The following is a 17,266-nucleotide window of genomic DNA, read 5'->3' as shown; positions in this document are numbered from 1 at the left end:
AAAAAAAGGGTGTCCCAAAATTCATGCAAGAAGTAATTTTGATAGAAAACACAGGTTTATAATTAAAAATTGTAAATTTTTTATTGATTCATAAAGTATATAGTATAGGGTTATGTATGGAATAGCATATCGGGTAAATGGCCTCCACAGCTTTGCTGGCACATATGGACTCTTTTGTTGAAATTTTCCATGACCGTTTTGCATAAATGTGGCTGAATTTCGTTGATACAGTGCTCAATTTCCTCCTTTAAGGAGTGGGTGGTTGTGGGCTCGTTGGCATAAACCTTAGACTTCAAAAAACCCCAAAGAAAAAAGTCCAAGGCGATAAATCGCATGATCTGGGCGGCCAATTCTGATCACCAAAACGGGAAATTACAGGACCAGGAAATGACTCATGCAGTAATTGAATTGTTTCTCTGGCTGTATGGCATGTGGCACCGTCTTGTTGAAACCACATGTTGTCCACATCCATATCTTGCAATTTAGGCACAAAAAACTGGATTATCATGTCTCGATAGCGAGCACTTTACGGCACAAATGGCGTAAAATTCAAATCTTGCGTGAATTTTGGGACACCCTTTATGAGTCTGTTTCTGTACTGCTTGTTTTTTATTTGTTTTTAGATTCCACATATAAGTGAAATCATCTGGCATTTGTCTTTCTCTGTCTCACTTATTTCACTTAGCATAATCCTTCTAGGTCCATTCATGTTGTTGCAGATGGCAAGATTTCATTCTTTTTATGGCTGAATCATACTCTATTGCAGTGATGGCGAACCTATGACACGCGTGTCAGAGGTGACACGCAAACTCATTTTTTTTGGTTGATTTTTCTTTGTTAAATGGCATTTAAATATATAAAATAAATATCAAAACTATAAGTCTGTGTTTTACTATGGTTGCAAATATCAAAAAATTTCTATATGTGACACGGCACCAGAGTTAAGTTAGGGTTTTTCAAAATGCTGACGCCGAGCTCAAAAGGTTCACCATCACTGCTCTATTGCATATATGCATCACTTCTTTATCCATTTATCTATTGATGGGCACTTAGGTTACTTCCATACCATAGCTATTGTAAATAATGCTGCAATGAACATAAGGATGCCTATTTCTTTTCAATTTAGTGTTTTGGGTTTCTTTGAATAAATACCCAGAAGTGGAATTTTTGGGTCCTTCTTTGTCTCTTGTTATAGCCTTTGTTTTAAAGTCTATTTTGTCAGTTATAAGCATTGCTATCTCAGCTTTGTTTCCATTTTCATGAAATATCGTTTTCCTTCCCTTTACTGTCTGTGTCTTTCCATCAGAAGTGAGTCTCTTGTAAACAGCATATATAAGGGTCTTTATTTTATTTTAAATCCATTCAGTCACTCTGTATTGGAGCATCTAATACATTTGCATTTAAAGTAATTGTTGATAGATATGTACTTACTGCCACTTTTTAATATTTTTTTCTTATTATTAAAGAAGATTCTTTAATGTTTCTTATAATACTGATTTGGTGGTGATGAACGCCTTTAATTTTTTTCTTGTCTGAGAAGCTCTTTATATGTCCTTCAATTCTAAATAATAGCTTTGCTGGGTAAAGTAATCTTGATTGTAGGTCCTTGCTTTTCATCTCTTTGAATATTTCATTCCAATCCCTTCTAGCCTCCAAAGTTACTTTTGAGAACTCTACCGACAGTCTTATGGAAGCTCTCTTGTAGGTAACTAACGCTTTTTCCTTGATTCTCTTAAGATTCTCTCTTTGTCTTTAACCCTTGGCATTTTAATTATGATGTGTCTTTGGGGTCATCTTGTTTGGGACTCTCTGAACTTCCTGGACCTGTAAGTCTATTTCCTTTACCAAGTTAGGGATGTTTTCTGTCATTATTTCTTCAAATAGGTTTTTAATTTCTTCCTCTTTCTTCTCCTTTTTGGCATCCCCATGATACAAATGCTGGTACTCTTGAGGTTGTCCCAGAAGCTCCTTACACTATCCTCCTTTTTTAAAATTCTTTTTTTCTTATTCCTGTTCTAATTGGGTGTTTTCTGCTTCCTTATCTTTTAAATTGCTGATTTGATTATCTGCTTCTTCTTCTCAACTGTTGACTTCCTGTAATGTATTATTCATTTTATTTTTTAAAATATATTTTATTGATTTTTTACAGAGAGGAAGGGAGAGAGATAGAGAGTTAGAAACATCGATGAGAGAGGAACATTGATCAGCTGCCTCCTGCACACCTTCTACTGGGGATGTGCCCGCAACCAAGGTACATGCCCTTGACCGGAATTGAACCTGAGACCTTTCAGTCCGCAGGCTGACCCTCTATCCACTGAGCCAAACCAGTCAGGGCTGTATTATTCATTTTAATTAGTGTATTCCTTAGTTCTGACTGGTTCTTTTTACAGTTTCCATATCCTTTTTTTATGCTGTTGAAGTTCTGACTAAATTCCTTGAGCTTCCGTATAACCATTGTTTTGAACTTTGTATTTGGTAGTTTGCTTGCCTCCATTTCATTTAGTTTTTGTTTGTTTGTTTTTTTCTGAGATTTCTTGTGTTCTTTCATTTGGGACATCATTTTGGCTGCTTCACTGTGTTTGTTTCCTTATAAGTAGGTGTCCTGTAGGGCCTAGTGGCACAACTTCCCCAGTCCCCCAAGCGGAGTGCCCTAGGTGTGGTCCCTGTGTGGACTGTGTGAACTGTCCTTTTTAGCCTTGACTTTGTTGGCATGTTACTGGGAGGGATTGGCCCCCAGATACCAATTGGCTGCAAGGACCAACTGAGACTATAGCAGAGGAGCTGCTGTGCAGGGACTGACCCTGTGGAACAGGACTTGCTTCAGTGGGGCTTTGGTTCCCACTGAGTCCGCTCCTTGAGAATGTCACTGGTGAAGGTGTTTGGGTAGTAATTGGGCGTGGTCTGGCGGTCTGAAGCTGTCCAGGGAGGTGCAAGGTCAGACACTGCCTGTGTCCTGCCTGGGCCACCTGGCATGAACTGATCTGCAAAAGGCTGCTACTCGTGTTGGGCTTGGAGGTTCCCACAGTGAGGCCAAGCTGTGAACCAATGCTGGCTGCTGCTAGTGCCAGGCCTGAAGCCACTTAACAAGTGGTACAAGGTACACAGAGGTCAGATGCTGCTTGTTTGAGAGATTTTAGGAAAGTCTGAAGCATAAGCCAAGAGAGGCCATTTGTATAAAAAAGCCACTGGAAATGGCTTGGTTGGGCTTGGTGAGGTACTGGTAAGACAGGTCAAAGAAACTGACAACTATTCCAGTTTTAAGCAAAATTAAGCAATTTTTAATCTATGTGTTGTATTTTTGTTTAAAGTTCAGCATTTTGTTTAAGATTATTTTCATGAAATTTATAATGAACAACAACTAAGATGTCTAAGGAATATTAAAGTAAACAATTAAACTTTACTTTTGGAATCTCATCCAAAAACAGTAAATACAGATCCTCCTTTGAATATACTTTGTATAAGAAAAAAATTAAAGAAGTCTGAATATGCTGTGAATGTGAATATAGACGGATGAAAGTAATTTTATCATCAGGCTTATAGAAACAAATCTTGTTACTTTGAAATTCCACCATCTATTGGTGTTAAATGACTTATTTAGGTCTGAAAACAAATCTGTAAATGGGCATAATGTGTCAGTTCTGTGTTGGGGGCAGATCAGTGGATGATATCAGGAGTCAGGGGAGATTGCACATAAGAAAATGCAGAAAGTTTTCTGCAAGAGGAAGGAGGCAAAGGTCAAGGCCAGAGGGTAAGAATTCTATACTCCCCAACCCACTGCTCCCTCTCTACTCTCATTGCCATGACATTACTTCAACCAGAGTCATATTTCACAGTTCTCCCTCAACTCTTGCTCCTCTTCTTCCATTCCTCATCACTTATCAGATCCTATGGCTTCTATCAGTCTTTATAATAATGTCTACAACCCCTTTACCATTCCTCCTGCCACTACATTGGTTCACCTGCCACCACACTTCCACTTCTCACTATTTCCTGCTGGCTTCTAGCAGAAGATTCATTTCTTAAAAAATTGTCCTAGAAAATAAAAGGTTTCTATTGTTAATTAATGTTTAAAAAATGCAGCAGACATCACTTCCTCTTGGCCATCCATATACACATTAGCATAAGACTGATATTTTTCAGAGCTGCTTGTCCTGGAACTCCGTTTTCATGTAACATTCATCAGCATGTGGTCACTCATGTTCAAGAAACACACGTTAGGAAACAATGGCTTGGAGTATTTCAATGGCCTCTAGACTGCTCTCTTTGCCTAATCTTTCCCTTTTCCAATGCATCTAGTATTTCACTGATGAATTAATTTCTCTGAAGTGCCTAACTGATTATATTATTCTTTTGCTCAGAAACCTTCAGTGGTTCCCCACTGATCCAAGCGGTGATTAAGCACCAGGCTCTCCATAACATGTTACCAATATGCCTGGCTATGTGGCATAGGAGAAAAGACATGAACTTTGGAATCAGACCCAGGTTCAAGCTCCAACTCTGTATCTTAAATACCGTAAGATCAGGGGCAAGTCATTGATTGCTTTGAGGTTTTTGTTTTGTTTTGTTTTTCTCATCTGCAAGTACTTGTAGAGAGGGGAGGATATAGTGAGACTGTTTTTGTGAAAGCTTCTTGCACTAATTATAGCACAGCACTGCCTGGCCCCACGGGTTATAAATCACTAGGCAGACTGAGCCTTTCATTTGGTAGTCACTTAGTGTCTGCCTGGAGTAAGTGATTTTATAAATTGAGAGCCCAGAGTGTCAACAAAAACTGATTAATAAAGCAGTTCTCTGCCTTTACTTGGGAATTATTTATAGGTCCTGAGGGGAACAGGAGCCAGTTCCACAGCATATTCAACCTTTTCAGGTGAGACTGTGCCATTTGCTCTTGGTTAAGTGGGGGTGTGCAGGGTCCAAGAATTAGCAGTAGTGCTAGGAAAGCAAATCCTGGATTCAAGCACATGAAACAAAGCCCATTACAAGAGCCAGAAAGCTGCTCTTTTGTTAGATTTAGAAATGTTTAAAAGTGTTTCTGATTTCCTTGATTGTCCCACAAGAAACTACAAGATCCTTAATACACCTTCCTAAGAAGGGAAAGGGATTTTTGTATGATTTGTTCTCTAGTAGGCTAAGTGCCTGTGTAGTCTTGCATGTAGATGGTGCTCAGTTACTATGATGTCTGGATGGATGGATAAACAAATGAATGAACAAATGGAAGAGCCCATGGCTTACATCTTCTATATGTTCTAGCATAGGTCCAAGTACACAGAAGATCCTTAATAAGTACTTGACTGGCTAACTATATGGATTCATATATACCCTAGTCAGTCAAGGGCATTTAATAATGTACCTTAAACTAAACATTATTCCAATATATTTCTACTTTATACAATATTATTACATAATATCTTATTCTTTCTTTTAAAATATTACTTTGTTTTTATGCTTCTACTTTATAAAATACTAGAAGCCTGATGCACAAATTCATGCAAGGCGGGGTCCGGCTGGCCTGCCCTGATCAGGGTCAATCAGGCCAGGCTGGCCAGGGGGAGGGGCTGCAGGGCAGTTGGCCAGCTGACCCCACCCCTGGTCGAACTCCTGGTTGAACTCCTGGTTGAGGGGACAATTTGCATATTAGCCTTTTATTATATAGGCTTTTTATATCATCTATATTATAATCATTCTCTTTCTTTTAAAATTTATCTAATCATTCATTTATGTCTCCCCTCACAACAGGGGAGTGTCACAGCTTGAAAGTGGGTAAGGGAAGAGAAATAAAATTAGGAGACTAAGTAGATATTTTTAATCAGAAAGTTTAAGAATTGTATAAAACTGATTTGAACATATTGAATAAAATGAAGAGAAAACAACTTAATTTTTTAAAAGACTGGAAGAAGATGGAGGAAAAATGAGGCATAGGGTGTGTAGAACATGTTTGACAAATTTATTTGGAAAGAATGTTACTTTTATACACACTTTTTTTTCCCCTGAAGCACTCCACTCAAAGGTTTTTATAACTCTCATTCCTGTATGAGGGGAAAATAGCCAAATTCCTCCTTCACAGTTACAAGACCCAAGGCTGAGTAAAGTTAATAATCTATATATCCGATAAGAGGTAGATCCAGGGGTGGGATCCAGGCCTCCTAAGTATTCAGGAGTAAATACAGCTGTGGAATGTAAAGTGAGCCTGACACAATTAGAGAACATGAAGAGGGTAGTTTGGCTGGAATGAAGAGGGTACAGAGGAAAGTCAATTCAAGAAATAAATATGAGATAGATTACAGAGTACCTTAAGTAATATAATAAAGAATTTGGATTTTTATCCACATCAGTCATTTTGAAATTATTTTTAAAGCAATGAAAGGCTTTGTTTTAAATAAGAAATCTTGTGTGAGATGCCAATATGCAAAACAAATTAAAAGGAGGTGGTTTCTCCAATTGAATCTGTTCCTCCTTCTTGCCCTTGGCCTTTGAGGAGAAAAGTTTGAAAAATATGAAACAGAAGTCTGAAAAGTCTTGAGTGCTGACGTGTTACACCAAGAGGCACAGAGAGCAGGTGAATGGGGCCCGCGATAGAGGCAGGATTCACAGAGCGGGGCTGCCAGTGGGAAGGGCAGGCAAAGATGCTTGGGGTCAGAAGAATCCCAGCAGAGGCAGGCACAGTTCAAAGACTTACACTTGGGCAGCTCTGGGAGATGACAACATAACCTCACAGATGGTAAGGGGCAAAGGAGGAGGCTGCTGGTTTTGTTGAAAGACAATGATGTACTTTTAACTGTGTTTTAGTCATTTCTGCTACACTATGTTATGGTCAAAGTAATAAAAAGCAGCTTTTTTCCCCCCTCCTCTCTACCAGTTTTCTTCCCTTTTTCAAACAGTCCATGGCACAAGTCAGAAGGATGCACTTTGTTATATTTTTTAAAATTTTAAGATTTCACCTGCATGTCCAACATGAAGAAAATGCAGGACCCTCAATGCCATGTACTAAAAAGGAAAAGGGACTATTTCTGTTTCTGTAAATATTTCTGTTCTTCAGATAGTGTGAATAACTAGGACTTAATTGGATCTTCAAAATATTTTTTTTCTAGTGGAGTTAGGTACATTTAAATGATTTACTTGGAGCATAATTATTTTCAAATACAAGATTTTTCTTGTGCTTTATCAAATAAACGATGAAAGTAAAACTTGTTCAATATGTGCATCCAACCAACTCATAGTAATCCCGATGAGCGTACTTCTGATTGGGAATAAGGAACAGTTTTTGGCAAACTGAGTTGGCTGAGGGCAACTCCTCGTTTCTTGAAACTTGTGATGCAAGTGCTCCCGCCCTTTTCTGACAACAGAAAGCCTGAGTCAGGCCGGCAGCTGCGGCTGTTAAAACAGCTCCAGCCCAGCACGCTTCCACACTTCCCTGCTGGGGTGCGCGCCGCCGCGGAGATGAAGCTGGCCACCTGGTGCTGCCTCAGCTCGGCTGTCCTGGCTGCTTACAGTTGTTTGGTTGCGGCAAACAATGACACAGAAGAAATTAAAGACGAAACGGCCAAGGACGCCTGCCCGGTGAGGCTAGAGAGCAGAGGGAAATGCGAGCAGGGAGGCGAATGCCCCTACCAGGTGTACCTGCCCCCGCTGACGATTCAGCTCCCCAAGCAGTTCGGCAGGATGGAGGAGGTGTTCAAAGAAGTCCAGAACCTCAAGGAAATCGTTAGCAGCCTTAAGAAATGTTGCCAAGACAGCAAACTGCAGGCGGATGACAACCGAGACCCGGGCAGAAGCGGACTGTTGTCACCGGGCACGGGAGACCCGGGAGAGGCGGATGACAACAGAGTTACAGAGTTGGAGAGCGAGGTGAACAAGCTGTCCTCTGACCTGAAGAACGCGAAGCAGGAGATCGACGTGCTTCAGGGTCGCCTGGAGAAGCTGAATCTTGTAAACATGAACAACGTAGAAAATTACGTTGACAGCAAAGTGGCAAATCTGACATTTGTGGTCAATAGTTTGGATGGGAAGTGTTCAAAGTGTCCCAGTCAAGAACAGATACAATCACGCCCAGGTATGTATAATAACCATTTTCTTATCATGTGTTCATGGATGTTAGGTAGCTAGACAATACTTATAAACATTAACCACCCGAGCAAATAAGTTAAATAAAATGACCGGTTAAATAAATTAAGCCTTTTATTCAGCCAGGTAGTGCGGAAAATGCTAATATCTTTGCAAATGTGTGATCATAGAAATGGTAGTTACAAAAATCATGATTAGTTCTGTAGCCATTAGAAAGCACTTTCAATTTCAAAGCACTTTGCTGATGTCAAATTTACATATAAATTTTGTAGAGAAGTAGAATTTTTTTTAACATTTTAGTGCATTTAGCTTATCTCTTTACTGAAGTGCTTGAAAACATAGAGAGAGACAAGGCAGTATTTGCGGTTGTACTCTGTTCATAGAAAGTCAGTTTCTACGGTCTGCTGACCGCTCCTTTCTCATGTAGCAATAGGAGATCTTTGAAAGATATTGGCAAGTAATCTGCAGTAGATAACCCCAAATACCTAGTGAAAATGGGAGATTTAATAGCTGGAATAAAGGCAGTCATATGGTTTCACGTGTGGGTAAAACTTTTTGCTTTGAGACCTAGTGACACAAAAACATGGTAAGGGGAGATTTGGAACGCCACTCAGGGAAGGAGCACATTCCTGTTTCTTCCCCAACTCTTTTACTAGAATTCAAACGTGTAACAATAGAACCCATCCTCGCCATCCAGATGACCTGAATTAACTTTAATAAATGTGTGTCAAAGATAACAAACCTAACTGCCTGCTCTGCCCATGAACCAGCTGTGGCACTGGTTCCTCCAAACCCTGGCTGTGCATCTGAGTTCCTGGGGCCACAGCTGCTGATGGTCTTGTTACACTTTGGAAAGCCATCTGGGCATTAGTTCTAGGACTTACCACGAGTGTGAGGTTGAAGGGATATGGTGCTTTAGGGCAGGGATCACGTTCATTTGGAACGAGTACCTCATGCCTGCTCCATCCCCAGGGAATCTGCCAGTGAAGCTAGGTGGGGGTTTTCAGGACCTCTGTTGCTAATACACTAGGCAGCTCCTATCTGAAGTTACCCTACACATTGCAAGGCAGAGAGGTAGATGACATCCGTGGGCACACATTAGATTCTCGTCTATTTTTTTTTAACTAAAAGTTTTAGGAAAATATCAGAATACTTTGAATCCTAAATACACAAGAACAGATTTATTATGCCTCAGAGTACTTTATACAGGGTGCCCCCCCCCCAAATGTATACACACGTTAACAGCTGATAGCTCATTGATGTTTCTTTCTGTTTAGATTTAACCCATTGAAATTATTATAATTATTCAAAGTGTGTATACTTTTTTTGGGGGGGGGCAGCCTATATTAAACTTAACTTATTTATAATTATTCAAAGTGTGTATACTTTTTTGGGGGGGACAGCCTATATTAAACTTAACTTACCTGGGATAGATTTTTATAAAAATTATCTGGGAGTAAATACCTGTATTGGATTCCTACAGAACCATGCTACCTAATTATTATTTTTATTCTGAACATAATCACCTGTCATTTCTTTCTAGAAATCAAATATATGAAACCTGGCTAAATACTTTCTTTGGGTAATAAGAATATTGGAATATTATTGAAAAAATTTCCTTTTAACTTGAGCTTTTTTTTTGAGCTTCTTTATTTAGTGGTCAAGCAAGTAAAATAAATGTGAATGTGTGATCAGTGCTGTGCATTAGAATTTTAACATGTCATTTGGAACATATCCTGAAACACTTTCTGACAGCGGAGGCCATCAGCCCCTTTAGGTGAAAGGAAAGAGAAGCCTATGGTTCTTCTGTAAGCGCGGAATAGGAGAGCTGGAATCATCTGACTTTCAGGACCAATTAATGCAGAGGTTACAAGAACAAGCTATGCAGCCAGCTAGAACTCAGTCCTGACGCTGCCACTTAATGCTTCTGCGAACTTGGGCAAGCCACTGATCCTCTGTGAATATAAATATTGTCACCAGCAGATTTGCAATAGTATCTACATCATAAGGATCATGTGCAGATTAAGTGTAAAAATGTTATCAAGCCTTTGGCAGAATGCCTATTGAGGGTAGCCCTCGCTAAAAATGACTAAATTCTTAAAACTATTTTTTTTTATTTCTTCTTCTTGTTGATTGTTGTCGATGTCAAAATTATTACCAACCATGAGTGTGTTGTCTGCTTTGTAACATCAGGTTCTTTTTCTGAGGCCTTAACAAGCATTTGCTAAACAGTTTCAAGTAAGTTTAGCAGAGCAAGGTTCCATTATCACCATTGATGGAGCTGTCAAACTGCTTTTGTACATACAAAGAATTCTTCAGATGCACAGTTTTGGGTTTGTTGTTTTTTTTTAACAAAATCCAATGTCTTTCTTTTCTTCTCCCTTCAGTTCAACATCTAATCTATAAAGATTGCTCCGAATACTACACTATAGGCAAAAGAAGCAGTGAGACCTACAGAGTTACACCGGATCCCAAAAATAGTAGCTTCGAAGTTTACTGTGACATGGAGACCATGGGGGGAGGCTGGACAGTGCTGCAGGCACGTCTCGACGGAAGCACCAACTTCAACAAAACATGGCAAGACTACAAAGCAGGCTTTGGAAACCTCAGAAAAGAATTTTGGCTGGGGAATGATAAAATCCACCTCCTGACCAAGAGTAAGGAGATGATTCTAAGAATAGATCTTGAAGACTTTAATGGTGTCAAACTCTATGCCTTGTATGATGAGTTTTATGTGGCCAATGAGTTTCTCAAATACCGTTTACACGTTGGTAACTATAATGGCACAGCTGGAGATGCCTTACGTTTCAGTAAACACTACAACCATGACATGAAGTTTTTTACCACCCCAGATAGAGACAATGATCGATACCCCTCTGGGAACTGTGGGCACTTCTACAGTTCAGGCTGGTGGTTTGATGCATGTCTTTCTGCAAACTTAAATGGCAAATATTATCACCAAAAATACAGAGGTGTCCGTAATGGGATTTTCTGGGGCACCTGGCCTGGTATGAGTGAGGCACAGCCTGGTGGCTATAAGTCCTCCTTCAAAAAGGCCAAAATGATGATCAGACCCAAGCACTTCAAGCCATAAATCACTAACGCTCATTCCTCTGAGTATTCATTACCTAATAGGGCAATTAATTCCTTTTTGTATTCCTTTTCCATGGTTACACATTTATCTCTGAACACTGAGTTCTTATGCTACACAGCATCGGAAATAAAGCTAAAAATATATGCAATTTAAAGGAGTCCTTTGTTGCTGTTACGCTAAAGAACACTTGCAAGCACCAGGGAATATTGAGAATTACACATTAGATTTATAATTATCTTAATTTCTATTAATTGAAAAGTTTTACATTAATTGTATTACTTGCTATATTTAAAAAATAATTGTTTACTCAGCAGGCTAGATTTTACACAAGTAATTTGTATTTTGGCTATGACAAACACATCTGAGGGTATATCGTTATTTTTGGGATATAAAGAGTTATTTGGGTATTTATTTGTATGTAAATACCCTAATCCTCATTCTGAGATAAACTTCTTCAATTTATGGCATTTACTTTTGGTCAGAAAGACCCTATAGCATTTTAGTTCCCGGGCAAATTAATGCTGTTCAGATACTCCATGAAATGTAAAATATTTGTCATTTAAAATATTAAAAAATGTGGTATTCAGAAAATTAATTTAACCATAAGGACCATGGTTTAAAGGTAATTCATTCACAGTTTTTAACTTTTTAGATGTTTTATGGTGAAAATTGCTCTAACATAAATATTATCTTCCTTTACTCTCTATGCCTAATAGTTTTTTAAAATTGCTCACTACTGTGCAAGACTACTGGTAAGCTTTCTTTAGAAGAGGTTGGTGTGGGTGAAGAATGAAGCATTTATTTATAGTCTATAATGCTCTGAAGGCCTGTTTTATATCCATAGCAGTAATAGCTTTAAAGCTAAGTTTTATAGGATAAATAGATAAATCTATTTATAAAAAGCATATGAATTTTGATATATATAGAACAGTAGTTCAAATAGTATATATTTTAATCCTAACTGGTGTATTGGTTATTTTACTATCAGAAGGATTCAAATAAAGATGTTTATTTTTTTAACCAATCAAAAGTATCTGGATCTTTTATAATTCATTAATTCTGGAATGCAAATATCATACTCTAAAGATTATAAAAAATAATGTGTTAAGTTTCATCATTGTAAAAAGGGATCATTTCAGAGAGAGCAGTAGTATTCTGCTGCGTATTTAAAAATACTCCAGAATAAAATTTGAAATACTCATTGTATGTGAGTCATAGAAATAAATTCAAGCTTTCGTTGCTCTTGTCTGTTTCTACTATAGTAACCAAGATTTTAAAATATATTCACAAAGATGCACCTTTACTCATTATTTGAAAATGATTAGGTAACAAGTTAACTTTTCAAGTATTACCCTTTACAGAAACTTTTAATCAAAAAGAAGCAAAAATCCTTTTAATAATATATAACATACAAAGTTTTTAGGAAAACATGATGAAAATTAAGATATTATGAATGCTATTAAAGAGAAATACAAATAGAATTAGGTTATGACCAAAATGTATCACTGTAGACCAAAATTGATAATTGTCTATTTCAAAGGCTGCGTATCTACTCAATAGGATACCAAATGTAATGTTGTAACTGATTTACTCTTTCTCTTTCTCTCTTTTTTTAAAGGAACATTTTAATATCATACAATGTATTTATTACAGATAAGGGCATTTTGATTCACCATATACAATTATTAATATATGTATACATTTAAATAAATTTAAATTTCTGTGCTCAAAAATGGATTCCTCACAGAATACAGTTCTAAAGAAAAAATAGCTCATATAGTGAGTGAGCACTGATTTAATGGGAACTAGGTATAATTTCAGGAAAATCTGGCATATAATTCATTAGTGCATGTAAATATTCAAAAGCTATCCTTCTACCTTATTTCAAAGGGTCAAAATATTATTTTTCATCATACTTTATGGTACTTTTCTAATAAAAAATTCTGTAACATAGAAATTCCTTTTTAAAATCATTTCATGCCACTTACTAAATAAATTTTAGATTTTTATAATCTTTAACATATCTACAAGAGTCTTTTGACTTAACTATTTACTTAAAAAGAAAGATAACTATTTACTAATATTCACTAATGTTCATAAACGTGGATTTACTATTAACAAATATATTATTTTAGAGTCTTGTCTTGGTTCCATTTTAATGGCCAATATTTGTTATCTTAAGACTTTATTTCTGAGCTTTATCATTCTTTGAAAATAGAGACTAAAACTAGGTTCTTAGAAATTCCAAGTGTAATGGATTCACTCATCTTTGAGGGAAAAAAAAAATCAAATTGTTCTGATAAGCAGTAATGCTCCAAGGAATTAATGACATATCCGTTTAATAGATAAAGAGCTTAAATATGCGAAGCATAGAAGATATTCTAGTAACAATATTTGCTGGTCCTTATGGGTAATGTCATCACAATAAGCTCATTTATAATTCTTATTTTTCTTTATGTATAAATAAATTTGTTTCATGTCTTTCAAAAACCCTGTAAAATATAAGAGTTAATCTTCATATCTGTTTATTTCTTCAATGTGAAAATATTAAACATTATTGTCCGTGAAATAATATTTATGTATTTACTCTTGTCTGAAAAGTTGCATAATGTTTACCTAACTGGACAATACCTTTGACTCAAGACTTTAACGAGTGCTGTTTTACTAACAGGAAGACAGAGGCAAATACAGGAACACCATTATCTTATTTCCCTCTATTAGAATACTGTTGACACATCTGAAATACAAAAGTTTCAGTTTCATTTTGAGGCATTCAACTCCATCTCCACTTTTTCCATCATTGATGTTGCTGCTCTGGTTCAGCCCTCATCATATCCTCAGGATAATGCAAATGCTTCTAAATAGTAACCTGTGCCTCCAGTTTCAATCTATTCCAATCTATCCTCCATATCCCTGCCAGAGGGATTGTGCAAAAATGCAGTTCTGATCATGTTATTGTCCTGCTTAAAACCTTTCAACAACTCATTTCCTACACAATAAAATCCAACAAATAAGCCCCTTCATGAACTGGTTTCTCCCTACCTTTTTAGTGCCCTTTTCCACCTCTACTCACACTCCTGCCACACTGAATGCCTTGTTCTTGAGCAAACCATGTTCTCTCATATTTTCATGACTGTGTATACTATTGCCTTGGTTTAGGTAGAATGCCGTTCTCAACCTCGGCTGAGTTTTACCTTTTCACCTATGATTTAAGAGCAGGGACCCAGGAGCCGGACTTCCTATGTTTGAAATTTAGCTCCACCTTTTGCAAGCTGTGTAATCATATGCAAAGTCAATCTCACTGTTCTTTGGTCTCTTCAATGATAAAATAGGGGTAATAAGAGAATTTTCCTGTTAGAGTTACTGAGAGGATTAAATGAAATAACATATTAAATCACTCAGAACATACATATGCATCATCATCATTATCATCCTAAATAGTTATCTCTTCTGGACAGTCTTCTCTGAAGACATTAGAAGGTATTTGGTACTCTCCTCTTTTGTCCTATACCATTGTAATACAGTCAAATCTCACTTCTCCAAGGTCTCCCATCTCAAACAATTCAGTTCTCAACCAAGTTGTTCACACAAAAAATGTCTCAGTTGTCTAGACAAACTTTGAGATTGGAACTGACAATCCTTTCATGCTGATACCTTAGCATGACAAAAAGCCTCTCTCAGGCAACAAAACAAAGGAGAGAATGCTACTGTTGCTGGCAAAAATCAATGATTAGCAAAATTTTAAAATATGGAGGCCATCAAGAATGCTAATGTTGCTAAGGGCATAAAAAAACAACAACAATGATCACAGGCAATAAAAGAGGTGGAAAAACTGTTGTTGATTTGGATAAACAAAAAGCAGTTAGCTGGTGACAGCATTTGGAAAGCAGTGATATATGAACAAGTGAAGATGCTGCATGCTGACCTGAAAGACACCTGGAAAGAGTACTGAAAGTGATTCCTTTAAGGCCAGTAGGGGGTGGTTTGATAAATTTAATAAAAGAAGTGTTTATTTATAGATTAAACAGTACATTAAACATGTACTGTATATAAGAAAGGTTAAAACAAAATCATTTGGGGGTCTGGAATGGAATAATTCAATTTACATGATTTCTAATGGGAAAAAATGATTTGCTTTTTGAACAAATTCCTTCTCGAACAGCCTTCCAGAACAAATTAAGTTCGAGAACCGAGGTTCAACTGTATCCTTTCTTATTCATTACATTATTCAACAGTTATGTAGGTTCTACCCTAAAATCAATCTGTTTGTCTCTAGGATGTAAAGGAAATTTGAGACAGGAATGTTGTTACTCAAAGTGGTTCATGATTGCATTCGCGTAGAGGAAGGCTATAGTCTAAAGAAGCCAGAGTTATAGTTGGGGAAGGAGTGGGGACTTTCAAATCAGAGGATTTGGGAGAGGGTACATACAGGTGAGAAGTGATTGAAGCCAGGGCGAAATATGGCAAGAGAGATCAAATATAAACTACAGGATTGGGTACGTAACAATGGCAAAATTTAGAAGGGGTTTTGGAACTGAGGAAGGCTAGTAAGAATCTAATAAAATTCCCTGGCAAGTGGAATGAGGAAACTGACACAAGTGGCTGAACAAATGGTTGGAGTAGCTGGGCAACTCACAGCCAGCTAACCCTCTCTCACCAAAGACACTAAGAGCAGATGGAGAAAATGGAGACAAATGGTTGAACAAATGGCCAGAATAGCTGAGCAATTAACAGCCAGCTAATAAGTAAATCACAAGACCCTATTCTTCCGAACCAAAGACGCCTAAAAGCAAATGGTTTAAATCATGTTAGGGAGAAAGATAACAAAAAACCAATGAGAGCCAGACTAATCCAAGATAGAGGTGAAACTAACCAGAGAATGACCCCTGAACCAACTATATACTCATTTTGCTACATCAGCATTCTAAATGACACACCTGAAGAGCTAAAGAATATTCTGTGAGATCCTCCCCTGGGACCTCCCTTAAAATTCCTGCCTATAGAAAATACATAAAACCCTAAGGACAAAGGACGCCAGCATACTGAGCATGCCCGGCCCCCACCCTCCCCCTCTTTCCTCAGGTGAGTACTTTGCTTCTATCCTACACTCTAAGGGTCCCGATGAGACCTGCACCCAGGGGAGCAATGGGCAGCGGCAGCTCTCTCAGCATTACTTATGCCTTGATCCTGTCTCCAGGGCCCTTCCTTCGCTTCACTGTCCCAAGATTTAATAAACTTACTCTCAATTTCATCTCATGTCTTAAAAATTGCCTGTGCTAGTCAAGAACCTGGAGGTTGCCTGACACTCTACAAGTCCCAGATCCTGCTGGAGCAGGGCCGGCTCCCAGTCTGGTAACAGGTACAGCCTCTGGGTACATGTCATGTAGAGGGCAGGGCTGTACTGGACTGGACAGTGATTGTCCTACCTGAGTTTCTAAAGAAAAAAAGTATTTTCACACTTCTTATACTATACTAGGGGCCCAGTGCATGAAATTGAGTGAGACCCAGGACCCAGAGTCCCGCGGCTTGGCAGGATCCAGAAAGAGTCCTGCGGCTGCTGCCGCCATGGGAGGCAGTACCCAGAAACCCACCTGCGCCTCTGGTCAAGTCCTCCAGAGTCAAGTCCCCGCCCACCCGCACACGCCTCGCCACACACGTAGCCCCACGCAGCCTCCTGCTGATAGGTCATTACAGCGTGATGGTGTGATGACCACAGGCTTTTTATATAATAGATTGTAATCTTGAAATTAATTTTAATCTCACAAGACTTATGAATGCTTTAATTTTTAAAAATTACAGATTAGACTAAAGACCCCTTTGGAAACCATCTTCAATTCCAAATCTCCCCTTTCTCCCCTGAGATAACAAGCAGAGTTGGTTGAATCCAAACTCTAATTTCATTCTATGTGTTGCCAAGTTGCAACGTCTGCTGAATCATATCTTTGCCAGGTTTCTTTGATTAATTAGGAAGAGTTGAGAGAATAGAAATGAGAGAAGTTGGCTATACTTGAAGAACTCAGTCCCCTAAATTCCCAAGAGTGACTGAGCCTCCCTTCCTCCTTGAAGTGGTCCCTAAGGCTCTTCTTGCTGAAAGACACTCTTACTTTTTCT

At 38.1% G+C, this 17,266-nt stretch overlaps 2 protein-coding genes across 3 annotated transcripts in view; one reads left to right on the top strand and one right to left on the bottom strand.

Moving 5' to 3' along the window:
• The window catches only part of FGL2 (fibrinogen-like 2), a 24,425-nt gene extending 10,701 nt beyond the window's left edge, over positions 1-13,724 (top strand). Inside the window, exons 2-4 of one of the 2 annotated variants that reach the window (XM_014536963.1) lie at positions 7,218-7,756; positions 7,796-8,050; positions 10,449-13,724. In XM_014536963.1, coding sequence (XP_014392449.1) covers positions 7,312-7,756; positions 7,796-8,050; positions 10,449-11,155 — 1,407 coding nt within the window. In that variant the 5' untranslated portion in view covers positions 7,218-7,311 and the 3' untranslated portion in view covers positions 11,156-13,724. Of the gene's footprint in view, positions 1-7,217; positions 8,051-10,448 lie in introns of both variants that reach the window. The other variant, XM_005862906.2, reaches the window with a different exon arrangement.
• CCDC146 (coiled-coil domain containing 146) overlaps positions 1-17,266 on the bottom strand; it is a 114,358-nt gene that overhangs the window by 63,665 nt on the left and 33,427 nt on the right. The gene's annotated exons all lie outside the window — the stretch shown is intronic.

The sequence above is a fragment of the Myotis brandtii genome, unplaced genomic scaffold, assembly GCF_000412655.1.
Source record: "Myotis brandtii unplaced genomic scaffold, ASM41265v1 scaffold17, whole genome shotgun sequence".
NCBI classification, from domain to species: domain Eukaryota; kingdom Metazoa; phylum Chordata; class Mammalia; order Chiroptera; family Vespertilionidae; genus Myotis; species Myotis brandtii.
This window is presented reverse-complemented; position numbering and strand designations above follow the sequence as displayed.